Source organism: Larus michahellis, chromosome W, assembly GCF_964199755.1.
Source record: "Larus michahellis chromosome W, bLarMic1.1, whole genome shotgun sequence".
Classification (NCBI taxonomy): domain Eukaryota; kingdom Metazoa; phylum Chordata; class Aves; order Charadriiformes; family Laridae; genus Larus; species Larus michahellis.
The window spans coordinates 7,927,527-7,940,867 of NC_133929.1; the positions used below are offsets into that span (position 1 = coordinate 7,927,527).

The 13,341-nt window shown below is 39.2% G+C and overlaps 1 protein-coding gene across 2 annotated transcripts in view; it reads right to left on the reverse strand.

The window, feature by feature from the left end:
* The window catches only part of LOC141735628 (junction-mediating and -regulatory protein-like), a 127,587-nt gene that overhangs the window by 99,989 nt on the left and 14,257 nt on the right, over positions 1-13,341 (reverse strand). For both annotated transcript variants that reach the window (XM_074568677.1, XM_074568676.1), the window contains exon 2: positions 1,480-1,653. In XM_074568677.1, the coding sequence (XP_074424778.1) occupies positions 1,480-1,653 (174 nt within the window). The remainder of the gene's footprint in view (positions 1-1,479; positions 1,654-13,341) is intronic.

Here is a 13,341-nt window from a genome sequence, read left to right on the forward strand (position 1 = left end):
TGACCAAGTTTTCTAACTCAAAAATTGCCAATTTAGGAAGAGAACTTAATGTATGATGTCTGACTAAAGTAATTAACCACAGAACATGCTACTGAAGTTTACCAAGGTTATTCTTTGAGGAAAAATAAAAAAGGAGGTATTTTGAAACTGAAATCCAAGAGATCAATGAGATATAAAAAAAACCCCAAACAAACAAAAAAAAAAACCCACACCACCAAAAAACCAACTACGACTCAATTCATGTTCGTATTCAATATGATATTTATCTTCTCTTGTTTGACAAAACAAAAAATTAAATAGAAAAAAAAAAATCATCTTTTCCCATGCTACAGCTACAAATTCAGATAAAATGGGAAATATTTCATCATGCTGAAGGTGGCTTTCTATTAAATGTATCGTGCATAATCTTCAACAGTATAATACATCTGAAAACACTATTCAACCCAATTCTCTATGCAGCAACATTTATCATTCAAGGGGGGGAAAAAGCACTTTACACTATCTCACAGAGTTAGTTTCAGATTGCTGAACCTTCTGAACAATTACTTTATAGACACAGCAATAGCTCAAAATAAAACTAGTTTTGGAATTGTAAATCCTCTTGCCTGCCTCCCTCATTCTATACTCAAACACAGAGAAAAATACTATATTTTAAAATTGAAACCAGTAAAAATAGTGTTGGCTAACTGAATAAGGTGCCAAACAGATGAACTGACATTTGCAATACAGATTAAAAGAAACAAACCCATTTTAGCTTCTATGCTACAATACATATTTAAAAGAATCAGAAGGCTACAGTCTTAATCTGCATAGGAACTGCTGATTTTAATCAAAAGTACTTCTGAGATGCAATAGAGATTACATCTGTTATTTTTGGTGAAGTATTTTAAATTAGAATATTTTTAAATAAAACAAACATATGCATTATAAAACAGTTTTACCAAAATGTAGTATTCTTCAGCTGGCTATACTTTTTTAGCTCTTAGGAAAATACACTGTTAAAGTGTTACAACAAATTACATACTTTTAATATGCTTCCATGTTTAAGTGTTTCACAACATGATATGAGAAGCTACTGACTTATAATTTATCAGATTATCTCAGAAAACTAGAATAAAAAGTAACTTCCTGTAGAATCCTTTAAAAGAATTAACAATCAACACAGATACTGTACAACATGTCTCTTTCTGTTATATGTATTAGTCAGTATTCCCAGTAATCACAAAATTGTAAGTTTCATCTATTAAATTCAACAATGAATTTAAATAGTCAAATATACTAAGTTAAACAGTTGATGGTTAGCTATATGTCAGAGACATTCTCACTCTTCAAAAGCACTCTTCTGAGTGAAGGAACCAGAAAAATAGGGTCAACATTTAGTGGAGAAACCATCACTGCATATACTGCACAATAAAAGTAGTAAGTAGTAACTGAAAAGCATGATTTCCCCATTAATAAGTTTGGTTACCCTTACCATACCTTTATCTGCTGTCTTCTAAGCATTGCAAGTTCCCTCATATCTCGGAATGGCTGTAGTAAGTACTGGTAGAGCTCCATGGTAGCTTCTGCAAGACTAGCATGGGCTTCATCTTCCATTTGATACAGTTCAAGCAGCTCTACCATGCTTTCAGTGTTCTTATGTTTTTCCAGAAGCTGTAAAAAAAAAAAAGTGCCAATTTTAGTGAATGTGTTCAAATATTCCTGCTAAAAGTGAGTCATTAAAAAAAAATTTTTAGCCTATCCTTTTGTATTATCTTCTCTACCCCACAAAATCATCACTCAGCCATACAAAAAAAAAAAAAAATCTTAAACCCCACCCACATCTTGAATTTAGCCAGTCAAGTATGAGCATGTCTCTGATAAGCTTAACTCAAAATGCGCACCATTCCTAATAAATTTTTGATTTAAAAAAAAAAAAATAAAATAAAATCTTTGGAAGGTAATGAGTATGAGCACAAAAAGCAACTTAGTACAAGAATGTATAACACAGTAATCAGATAAGCTACTTCACACATTTCACACTTTCCAGTATGAGGGGAGAAGGAATGAGAGAAAAGGAGACTAAGGAGAAGTCACGTTTTGATCTTTCTAGGTTTCTTTTTTTTTTTTTTTTGCGCCTATCTGTACTTTGAACCTGCACAGCCCCATTATATCAGTGCAGCTCCAGACACAGATTCTTGTCTGTGTTTGGATCTATGTGAAGCAAAACAATGATCTGCATTTCTGGTAATTTTGTTTTCTGTTCTATTATTTTTCCCTGGACAGGTTAGGCATAAAAGTTCCAATCCACAAAGTTGGTGGTTGTTTTTTTTTAAAAAAAGGAAATGATCAAAGTATTATAAGCTTTAAATAAAATACTCCAAATAAAATAATTTATATTTTAATTCATATAAGAAAACACAACACTGAAGTCTGTCCCTTCCTGCCTTTAGTTCTTATGAAGCCAAAGATTCATTTGTTTGTACAAATTTGCTACAACATATATTTTTAATTTATATGTTTGTTTTGCATCTATTTGGGGCATACTGCTAGAAATCTACCATTTCTAAAAAAAAACATTCAACTTCAACAAAAACTAATCTCATACAGACATGTGGAGTACTTGATGTATTTACAGAGACAAGATTATGTGAAATTAATTCCCCTCATATAATTTTTAAAGTCAAAATCTCTGGTCCTTTAATATTATCATCTCAAAAGCATATAATCACAGTCCAAGTTTATTTAAATTTAACACAGATTAGGAACACTATGGAATAAGTACATCATATCTTCTATCTGTTCCTTCAAGTTGGATGCCAAACCCACATAAAATATCCTTTGTATGCTCAATTGCATCGAGTATGATTATTGGAAGACAAAATAGAGGGAACTGTAGATTAGAAACTGAAGCTTTGATCAACAGTCCTTTGGTGTCTGGTTCATTTATATCCCAGGACAGTCAAGAGAAGTCTTGATTACCATACTGTCTACTCTGTTTGCTCCGTTACATTTATATTACTATGCTGTGTTTCAGTTACCTGACCAGATAAGAAAAGATTTTCTTTCTTCATAACATAAAGTTTGCTTCTGAAGATCCCCCAGGTTCCTTTGAAGCACTAAAGATTGGCCAAGATTACAGACAGGATGCAGAGCAGAACATAGAGAGGCTTGTAGTAGCTTCATTTACATGTTCAGCATTAAAATGATTGTCAGATGACAAGCCAGGAAGATCTTTCCCTCAGCAAGGCTTAGCAGAGATGAAAGGTCTGGGAGAGAAGGTGTAGAACAGATGTGACATTCCTCAGCAGCATGAGAATTTGTTGTATTACCTAAACAATTTCACCTAGGAAATTGTTCCTATTGCAAACTCATTTGCTACACCCTTCTGCTCTCCTCCAGCAGCATGCAATATTCTGTGGCATCTGAGTTCTCACTGAGAGTATCGGGTAGTCCTTTGTGGCTTGCAGTCTGTAAAACCAACGTTTTATTAATTTCCTGGGATAAACACACACAACCTAGCCTGCAGTTATAGGGACAGAAGTCATCCCAGATGCTCTTAGGTTTGATTCCTAAATTCCTATGGATTTCATGTGTTAATCCAACCCACCAGCAGATTTAACCATCTAGATGGATAAAATCCATCTTCCTCAGCTCCTCTTGCTCGTCACTAGTGCCTCAAAACAGAGCTACCATACTCAAGCCTTCTCCTACTTCCACCTGGCACTATCAGAAACCCTCTAGCAGTCCCAAAGCTGTAATTATCCCTCTGTCAAAGTAGTGAAAAAACAAACCTTTCTTCTCAAGCCACCCTTTGCAGGAAGGGTCTTTATTATTAGTAGCAGCTCTACACCACACTGTAGTGTGAGTTTCCTTTTAGTTGCTTAGGCTATTAGTATCTGCTTATTGAATAAATTTACACATTTGTTTCATTGTGAAATCCTACTATTCTACTATGATACAAATCCTAGAGGGCAACAAAAAATGACAAAGATTAGAGAAAACTTATCACCATTTAAAAGAGAATCAATCTAATTTCAGGAACAGAACAATACAATACAGGGCTTTTTTTTTTCCCCTCTCCTTTATAGAGCATTCTTAAAGTCTGTTTAATAGTTCTGATATTCTGGAAGACAGTCACAACTTTGCAAAAGTTGGAATTAAAAAGTGCCAGGAAATGAAGGACTGTTTCCATTTTATGATCATCAATCAGTATAGTACAAAGACATTTTAAGGGCACTAAAAGCAAGTATCTACTTATAATTAGTTGGTTGTTCAATGAAAATCATGTCCATGACTGGAAATAGTATGATAAAGTAATGAAATTTCATGACACTCCTGCACATATAGATAAGTAAACGTGCATCGTTTCAAGATCTTGTCCATTTCCAGGTCTATTTGGTCTACTGATGGGGTTTCTCCAATCCTAAACCTAGAGGTACTCACCAACTCCTTTAGAAATATCAAAGCCCCAATAAAAAAAAATTACAAGTGAGGGCAGGTTATTTATAAAAAACATATATATTCTTAAATTATTAACACAAGGTAAGCAACCATTCTTCCTTCTTAAGGCAAGGATCCACACAAATTCCATTTCCTGTGCCTAATGAAGACCTTTTTGAATGAAAATGGTGATGAAGTTTCATTTAAACTACAGTTGCCAGAAGAGACATAACAAAACTGGAAAACTGATTTGGAAACAAAAGAGTATCACCTTATTTGGTTTGGAGCAAAGACCAAAGAGCTATCGAACAGGGATATTCTTCAAAACAGGTAGGAAGGTTACCAACCTGCAAGTACTGATTACAGACAGCCTCATTACACCCATCCATCTATTAAAGGCTCATTCAGACAGTGTTTTGGGGAAAAAATCTGAACGTTAACCTTTTCTAAAAAAGGCTGCAAACGAGCTCAAAAGCACATTGAAATGATTTTGTCCTGTCAGATCAACACCATAAAATTGCTGCCTCAAATTTCACTTGGGTTAAAAGTTACATGAGAGAAAGAAGAGTCTGAAGAAGTATAAAAACTTCCAGTTTGGGGAAACAAAAACAAGCAAAACAGAAATCATGACACACATTTGAAATTATAATTAAAATATACAACATTTAAGAGACTAAAGAAGGGTCAAACTATTCTCTCTCACTTTTTGGAACTGATGTGATTACCACTAGAAGAACAGTCTTTGCCAATACAGTGTGATATGAACAGAAGATTGATAGCTTTGATTCTACTTCTAGACAGAGCCTTGTATGCCTGATGAAGAGTCCAGGCTGCTTTAGTGCTACCAGTCCTAAATGGGCCACTGAAATAGGAGACAGATGGTGCTAAGCTAGCCGTGTAGAGGACCTCTACCACTTTGCTCTATAAAGCAGTCCAATGGAAGCTTTCCTGTTCTGGATCAGCCAGCTGAAGCGTTTTTTTTTTTAGCTGGCTGCCATCCAGATAGTATTCAGACTATCAGATAACAATAATGCTGTGTCTAGCACAGAATCAAATGAATTAATAATGTCATAAGGCAAACCAGGCCCTCCATAGACTCACAGGTAGTTTAACTGTGTATGTTCCAATTTTCACACAGACAGTACCTAAATGATACACTATATTAGAAACATAAAAATTCAGCTAATACCTTTTAGTAAAGATGGAGACATTGGGTTATCTGGCCAAATGTCTAAACCAACACAATACCTTAAAACTGTGCAGTTTTCAAGGTGTTAGCATAAAATACATGAACAATTTCTGTGGCATATGTTATGCCCCACTCATGATTAATTCTCAATACAGACATTCAGTGTTACTATTCATTTAATTCAACAGTCTCGGTATGAATTTTTTTACTTTCACAGCTTTTAATTATATTACTTAAATAAGCAGGTGGAGGAGGGTAGAGTAATATCCTGTACAGGCCTGACTAGCGCTATGCCTATTGAATACTGCATTTATTTAATAATCACGTTTCACAGATGTTACATTGTTCACAACTAAATGAATCCATATATTTTAGGCAATTATTATTGCAGATAGACTCTAGCCAGCAGGAAACATTTTTCTCAATTTAACAGCATAAATTTGAACTATATAGCTCAGCCCTACTTGAAGAGAGGGATCTCTTGAAATGCCTCTGGGCCAAAGTAATCCTTGGTGTATCTGCCCTGGTGAACGGAACTGAACAGAATTAGAATATTTTCAGTTGGAAGGTACCTACAATGATCATCTAGTCCAACCGCCTGACCAACTGAGGGTTGACCAAAAGTTAAAGCCTATCATTAAGGGCACTGTCCAAACGCCTCAAACACTGACAGGCATGGGGCATGGACCACCTCTCTAGGAAGCCTGTTCCAGTGTTTGACCACCCTCTCGGTAAAGCAGTAAAGAAATGCTTCCTTACATCCAGTCTAAACCTCCCCAGCACAGCTTTGAACCATTCCCACGTATCCTGTCACTGGATACCAGGGAGAAGAGATCAGCACCTCCCTCTCCACTTGCCCTCCTCAGGAAGTTGCTCTCCAGCCACTCCTCTCCCAATTTATACTTGTACCCAGCATTACTCTGTCCTAGGTGCAGAATCCAGTATTTGGACTTGTTAAATTTCATCCCATTAACCAATGCTCCAATCTATCCAGATCCCTCTGCAAGGCCTCTTGTCCCTCGAGAAAGTCAACATCACAGTTTGGTATCATCAGCAAACTTGCTAATGGTGCATTCAACTCCTGCATCCAGATCATTGATAAAAATATTGAACAGAACTGGCCCTAGAATTGAACCCTGAGGAACACCGCACTGGTGAACGGTCGCCAGCCAGATGTAGCCCCATTCACTGCAACTACAACCCTTTGAGCCCTGCCCTTCAACCAGTTCTTCACCCAGCCACGCTGCGTACCTGCTCATTTCACAGTTGGACAACTTGTCCAGAAGGATGTTGTGAGGGACAGTATCAAAAGCCTTACTAAAATTAAAAAAAAAAAAAACAAACAACCCCTACATCCACCGCCTTCCCTTCACCCACTAGGCAGGTGACCTTATCATAGAAGGATATCAAAGTAGTTAAACAGGACTTTCCCTTTGTGAACCCATGTTGACTGTGCCTGATGATTGCATTGTTGTGTAAATGCCTTTCAATAGTGCCCAGTATGATCTGCTCCATCATTTCTCCAGGTACTGAGGTTAGACTAACAGGTGTGTACTTCCCCAGGTCTTCCCTCACGCCCTTCTTGTAAATTGGAATAACCTTGGCTAGCTTCCAGTCAGCAGGGACCTCCCCAGACTCCCAAGACCTTTGGTAGGTGATCGAGAGGGGTCCTGTCATAACATGCGCTAGCTCCTTCAGTACTCTGGGATGAATCCCATCAGGCCCCATGGACTTGTGAACATTCAGCTGATAGAGCTGGTCCCTTACAGTTTCAGTGCCACAAATGGAAAGTCACTGTTCCCACAGTCATGGTCCTCTGACTCAGGGGACCGAGCAGCCCAAGGTCTATCAGTATTATTAAAGACCAAGGCAAAAAAAGCATCAAACGCCTCCGCTTTTTCTTCATCCCTATTAGCCAGGTGACCATCTTCAACAAGTATTGGTCCAATGTTGTCCTTAGACTTCCTTTTGCTATTAACATACTTTAAACAAGCCCCTCTTGTTGTCTGACACAACACTGGCCAGTTTCAACTCTAGTTCAGCTTTGGCCTTTCATGCCTTCTCCCTGCACATACAAACTACGGCTCTGCAATCTTCCTGCAAAGCCTGACCTTGCTTCCTGAGATCATACAATTTCTTTTTCCTGCTGAGTTCCACGAGGAGTTCCCTGTCCAGCCAAGCTGGTCTTCTGCCCCGCTTGCTTGACTTGCGACACAATGGGATTGCCTGCTCCTGTGCTTTTTAAAAGGTGGTTCTTAAAAGCTGACCAGCACTCATGGACTCCTAAACCCTCAAAAGCAGATTCCCAGGGTACTCTGCTAAGTAGCTCCCTGAATAGCTTAAAGTTTGCTCTCCTGAAGTCCAGGGTAGCAACTCTGCTGACCTTTTTTCTCATTACACTGAAAATTTTAAACTCAAACATTTCATGATCACTGCGGACAAGACAGCCACCTACCATCACATTTCCCATGAGTCCTTCTCTATTCACAAATAGCAAGTCTAGGAGGGCATCTCTTTCCTAGTTGGCTCCCTGAGCACCTGTGTCAAGAAGTTATCTTCCACAAACTTCAGGAATTTCCCAGGCTTGCTCATCACAGCAGTATGGTATTCCCACTTGATGTCTGGGAAGTTGAAATCACCCATAAGGACAAGGGCTACTGATCCAGAGATTTCTCCTAATTGCCTATAGAATAACTCATCAGTGCTTACATCCTGGCTGGGCAATCGGTAGTAGACACCCACTACGACATCTCCTTTGTTTTCCATCCCCCTAATCCTCACCCAGAGGCTCTCAACCACATCATCCCTAACTGTAAGGGCTGTACAGTCAAACCTCTCCCTTACATATAGTGCGACACCTCCACCTTGCCTGCCCAACCCTCCTGAACAGCCTGCAACCCTCCATCCCAGCACTCCAATCATGGGACACCAAGTCTTGCTAATATCAATGACATCATAGTTCTGGGAATGATCAGTGCTTCCAGTTCATCCTGTTTGTTTCTCATACTGCATACATTGGTGTACAAGCATTTCAGATACACTACTGAGCCCTCCATGCTCCCAGAAGCAGTGTAAATATTCCCACTAACACACCACCCTCAGGCAATGCCATACCAACCCCTGTCTTACCTACTGCAATCCTGTTGGTATCCCCTTCCCTCATGGATTCTAGTTTAAGGCGCTCTCAATCAGTCCCACCAGTTTACACCCAAAGACATGTTTTCCCCATTGCGACAGGTGGATCCCATCAGGCCCCAGCATACTTTGTCTCTCAAAGGCTCTCCCATGGTTGCAAAACCCAAAGTTTTGGTGGAGGCACCAATTCTGAAGCCAGTTATTGATTTTCTGGGCTCACCTGTTACTTCTAGAGTCTCCCTCCATTACTGGGAGGATTGAGGTAAACACTGCCTGTGCTCCTGAACTTTTTAGCATTCTTCCCAGGGCTGTGAAATCTCTTTCAGAATTTTTGTTGCAACATCATTAGTACGTGAAAGAGCAGGAATGGATAGTAGTCTGAAGATTGTACTAGGCTCTTCAGTCTTGTGGTGATGTCCCTAATTCAGGCCCTAGGGATGCAACAAACTTCCCCAAAGAGAGGGTCTAGTCTGCAAACAGATGCTTCCATTCCACATAGGAGGGAATCACCAATGACCATAACTCATCATTGTTTCTTTGTGGCAGAGGACACTGCTTTTTGCCAGGTGGTCACCATGCTGTCCACTGCCATGCACCTGCCCACTGGGAAATATATTTGCTAATCCATTGCAATCAGCTGGGCTGATTGTTTTAGCCTGTTTAAATCTCTGGCACTGCCAGGTGCAGGCTCCACCCCTTGCTGTCTCATCCAATCAGCAGGTCTAGGGTCAGGTCCTCAGGGAACACCCCCTGTTCAGGCAAGCCTCTCCTTGTCCACACGTATCTGTCTTGTGTCCCCTACTGCTGCTTGCAGTGAAGAGTCAAGTCTTGGCTGGTGTTCTTCGCACTCCTCCAGCATCCATTGCCATGAGCTGGGCTGATATAACAAAGATTATTTCTGTCTTCAGTATTAAAAAAAAATTGTCTATAAAGCTTTAAAAGCATTACAGAGGACAGTGCAGTTATGTGCAAGTTGCCCTCAGTTGGGAGCATAATCCAAAGTTTGATTTAATCAGAGAAGAGTCAAGTCTTACATTTCCTTTGCTATTATTGCCAAAACTTTTGCTGTTATTCCCATTTTATTTTGTGTATTTTATAAAAACATTGCAACACAACACACATCCATTAGCTAAAACAAGCCATAAAGATATTTTTCAGTCTCTTCCTCAGCTTTTTCATATTTTTGTAATAACAATAGTTACAGAATACCCTATTCTCCTATGAATTTAGGTTCTCGGAAGCCTGATAGCATTACTTGCCATTTCCAGGAAGAATTCTAAAGATTTTTAATTGGAGAAGAATGTTTAAGATCACAGGTAAAACTAAGGATAGTTATTTTCAGAGAGAAGTAGAGTACTGCTGATAGAGTCATTTTTAGACACTCCGTCCTTTCCACCAAACAGCAATCATAAGTATAAAATACCAAATCTTCCTGCTGATACACTTGCAATGAGCTCCAATGACTTCCAAAGAAGTAAAGCTCCGGAATACATAAAATTTGTATGCAAAATTTTAGGAACTAAACTTAGACTACAAGTTCTTATATTAGAACGTGCTTAAAATTGTTCTATTCTCTCTCTTTTTAAGCTATCTTTAAACAAACAAAAAATCTTGTTAAAAACAAATACATACACTCCCACATGTCCTGGTAACGAGCAGGACTCTCAAGTACATGAAATCTGTACTATAGGCAAACTACTTGTATGTCCAGCATACAGCTAGACAAGTCCATAATACGATGGGTGGACAATTAGCTAACGGGTCAGGCTCAAAGACTTATAGTAAAGACAGGACAATGGGCTAACATCAGGCTGGTGACCAGTCACCAGTAGGGTTCCCCAGGGCTCAATTTTAGGGCCAGTGCTCTTTAATGTTTTTATAAATGATCTGGATGCAGGAGTCAAATGTACATTAGGTAAGATTGCCAGTGATACTAAACTAGGAGGAGCTGTTGACCCCCTCGAGGGTAGAGAGGCCTTTCAGAGAGATCTGGATAGACTAGAGAGCTGGGCAATCACCAACTGTATGAAATTAAACAAAAGGAAGTGCCAGATTCTGCACCCTCTACACTGCACTGGTGCAGAGTGGGACAATCGCCTCCCTCAAACAGCTAGCTATGGCCAGTCGGCCCTTTTGGCTCCTAGAGCACACTGTTGACTCATATTCACGTTGTAATGTAACTTGATGAATAAAACAGATGTGTTTACCATATTTCAAAGTTAATATGTCAGTCTGGGACTCCTTCCCTTTGGAAAGGGGCAATATAACTAAGATAAAATCACTAATGAATCACTGATCAGTTGGAACATGGTAACTTTGAACAAAAAGACTTCTAGGCAACATCTCATCCTGAAGGCTTGGCAAAGAGCTGTATTTTACTCATGTCCTAATGAGTTCTAAGCAACTTTTTTCTGCAGGAATATGATCGGAAAAAAAATCCAAAGCCAAAAGACTAAGAACATACATTACATAAGTGTATGCTGTGCCATAAAATACATTAACTTTTGGTCCACAGACCCTCTTCTCCCATGCTTCTGAACTATGCTATTAGTCAGAAAAACACATTCAAGAGCCTAAATACCGACAACCGTCTAGACAAACTAATATTTGCATACAATGAAAACATTTACTTATCAGGTATTATGACCCTACTGTAAGAGACAGACTGTAAATTCCCTGATGAGGGGCAGAAGGCCCTCCAAGCCTTCAATGGAACGCCTCAAACACTCACAAGGAAATAAATAATGCAGGCCTGGCCTTCAAAGAACTGATAAGGCTAACACTTCTGGCACCTGAAAGTGTGGGAGAGCTGTCTTGTGAAGACAGGATAGTTCTGCCACTCGTGTGGTGAGCTTGCTAGTTCTCAAGGCCATTGTGTCCGATAAGTGACCTTTACTTCATTATCCGCGAAATGCATATGAAAGCACACACCCCTGCATATGCTAATGAAGATTATAGAGATCATGCTAAACATGTATGACTGTGGCACTCGTCTCTCCACCCAAATCATGCTACACGTCACCTGGGAGAAGGGAGAAACCTGAGATGAGGCTGTCCTCGGCAAGGGGGGTGGACTGTGCTAATTCAGCAAACATAAAAGGGGAAAATAAGTGCCCCTGGAGAGGGAACAAAGAAGAAACAAAAGAAGAAGATAGTGGTGCCTGGGAAGATACTTCCCAAGAAAGAAGACCGTGCCTGGGAAGATTTTTCCAAGAAGATTATGCCTGGGAAAATTCCCTGAAACCAGGACTGGTGATCTCTTTCTCTCTGTCTTTTTTCTCGTCTTTTCCTTTCTCTGTCCCTCACTTTCTCTTTTCTCTTAGAATTGTTAAGTAACAGTTCGAGTTGTTAAGCAATGACCTTAAGTATGACCTTAAGTACCGCTTCCATAAGTTGTCCTATACCCGTTGTTAAGTAACACAATGCATACCTCACCACTTGCCATAGTTTGTTATATACCTAACCAATTATCATGGACTTGTTAAGACCTATACTAACCATTTTGGGAAGCTAATAAGTGTTTGTATATGGACCTTGAGATTTATCTCACCTTAGTCCGTGCCGTTGGGAATTTACAAATCTGAAGTCACTTACCCCTCCTCTTTCCTGAGAGTGGGACGTGACACCTACTCTTAAAAACCTTTCTTTGTCTAAGGTTTGCAATGTCAGGACACACAGGCCTAGCCAAACACCCACTCCACTAAAGAACAAATGTTCCTCAACAAAAACGAAGGTAAAAATTTGATAGGAAAAAAGAAAATTAAAAAGCATAATTAACTTCACTCTGAAGTCAACTCATGGGAATCGCAACATCAGCACTGAATTAGTACTCTTACTAGTTTTATGATGCATTTGGCATGGTAGAAGATATTCTCAAATGTCTGCTATTAATCTAATATTAAGACATTTTAAAAAAAAAAATCTAATTCAAAGGGACTAAACCATTGTGACAACACCAGATTCAAAGTACTGGTAAGGGTAAATTCACTTTTAAAAGCAGAGATGAGCTAATGGCTTGCTTCTGCTGAAAGGAGATCGCACTTCCCATCCCTCTTCCAACTCCACCCCAGTTCCTTGTTCCTTCTACTCTCAGTTGTACTCTTCCTCCTCTGCATTGGCTTTGGTATTCCTCAGACCTTTCAACAAACTAGCTTTCTGCCAGATGCTCAGTTATTTCTGTACTTTCTCTTGGATTAATTTACTGAGGTTTACTGTGTTGAAACAGCACACTGCAAGGACAGAGAAGTACAACAGGAAGGAACACAAAGCTGAAAGCAGAAGGACATAAAGAGATGGGATCCCTCCCTTTCAGCACCAGCAAGCTGATGATCCAGTTCTTCAGCTCCCTTCAACAGCACAGCTGACGAGCCACCTTTAAACCTTGGACAGCAGCTGATAGGCAACTCAAACGGCCATCTGTGTAAATTTCCCAAGGCTAGTATAGTTCAACATGTTTTCAACCTCTACAGCACCTTATACAACAATCATAGAAAGTCAGGTCTAAGGAGAAAACAGCATTATGAATGAATAAATGAAATTTTTAAAGTTTCTAAACTAAAAAAAAAATATATTTTTTTGTTTAAAAGTTGAATACA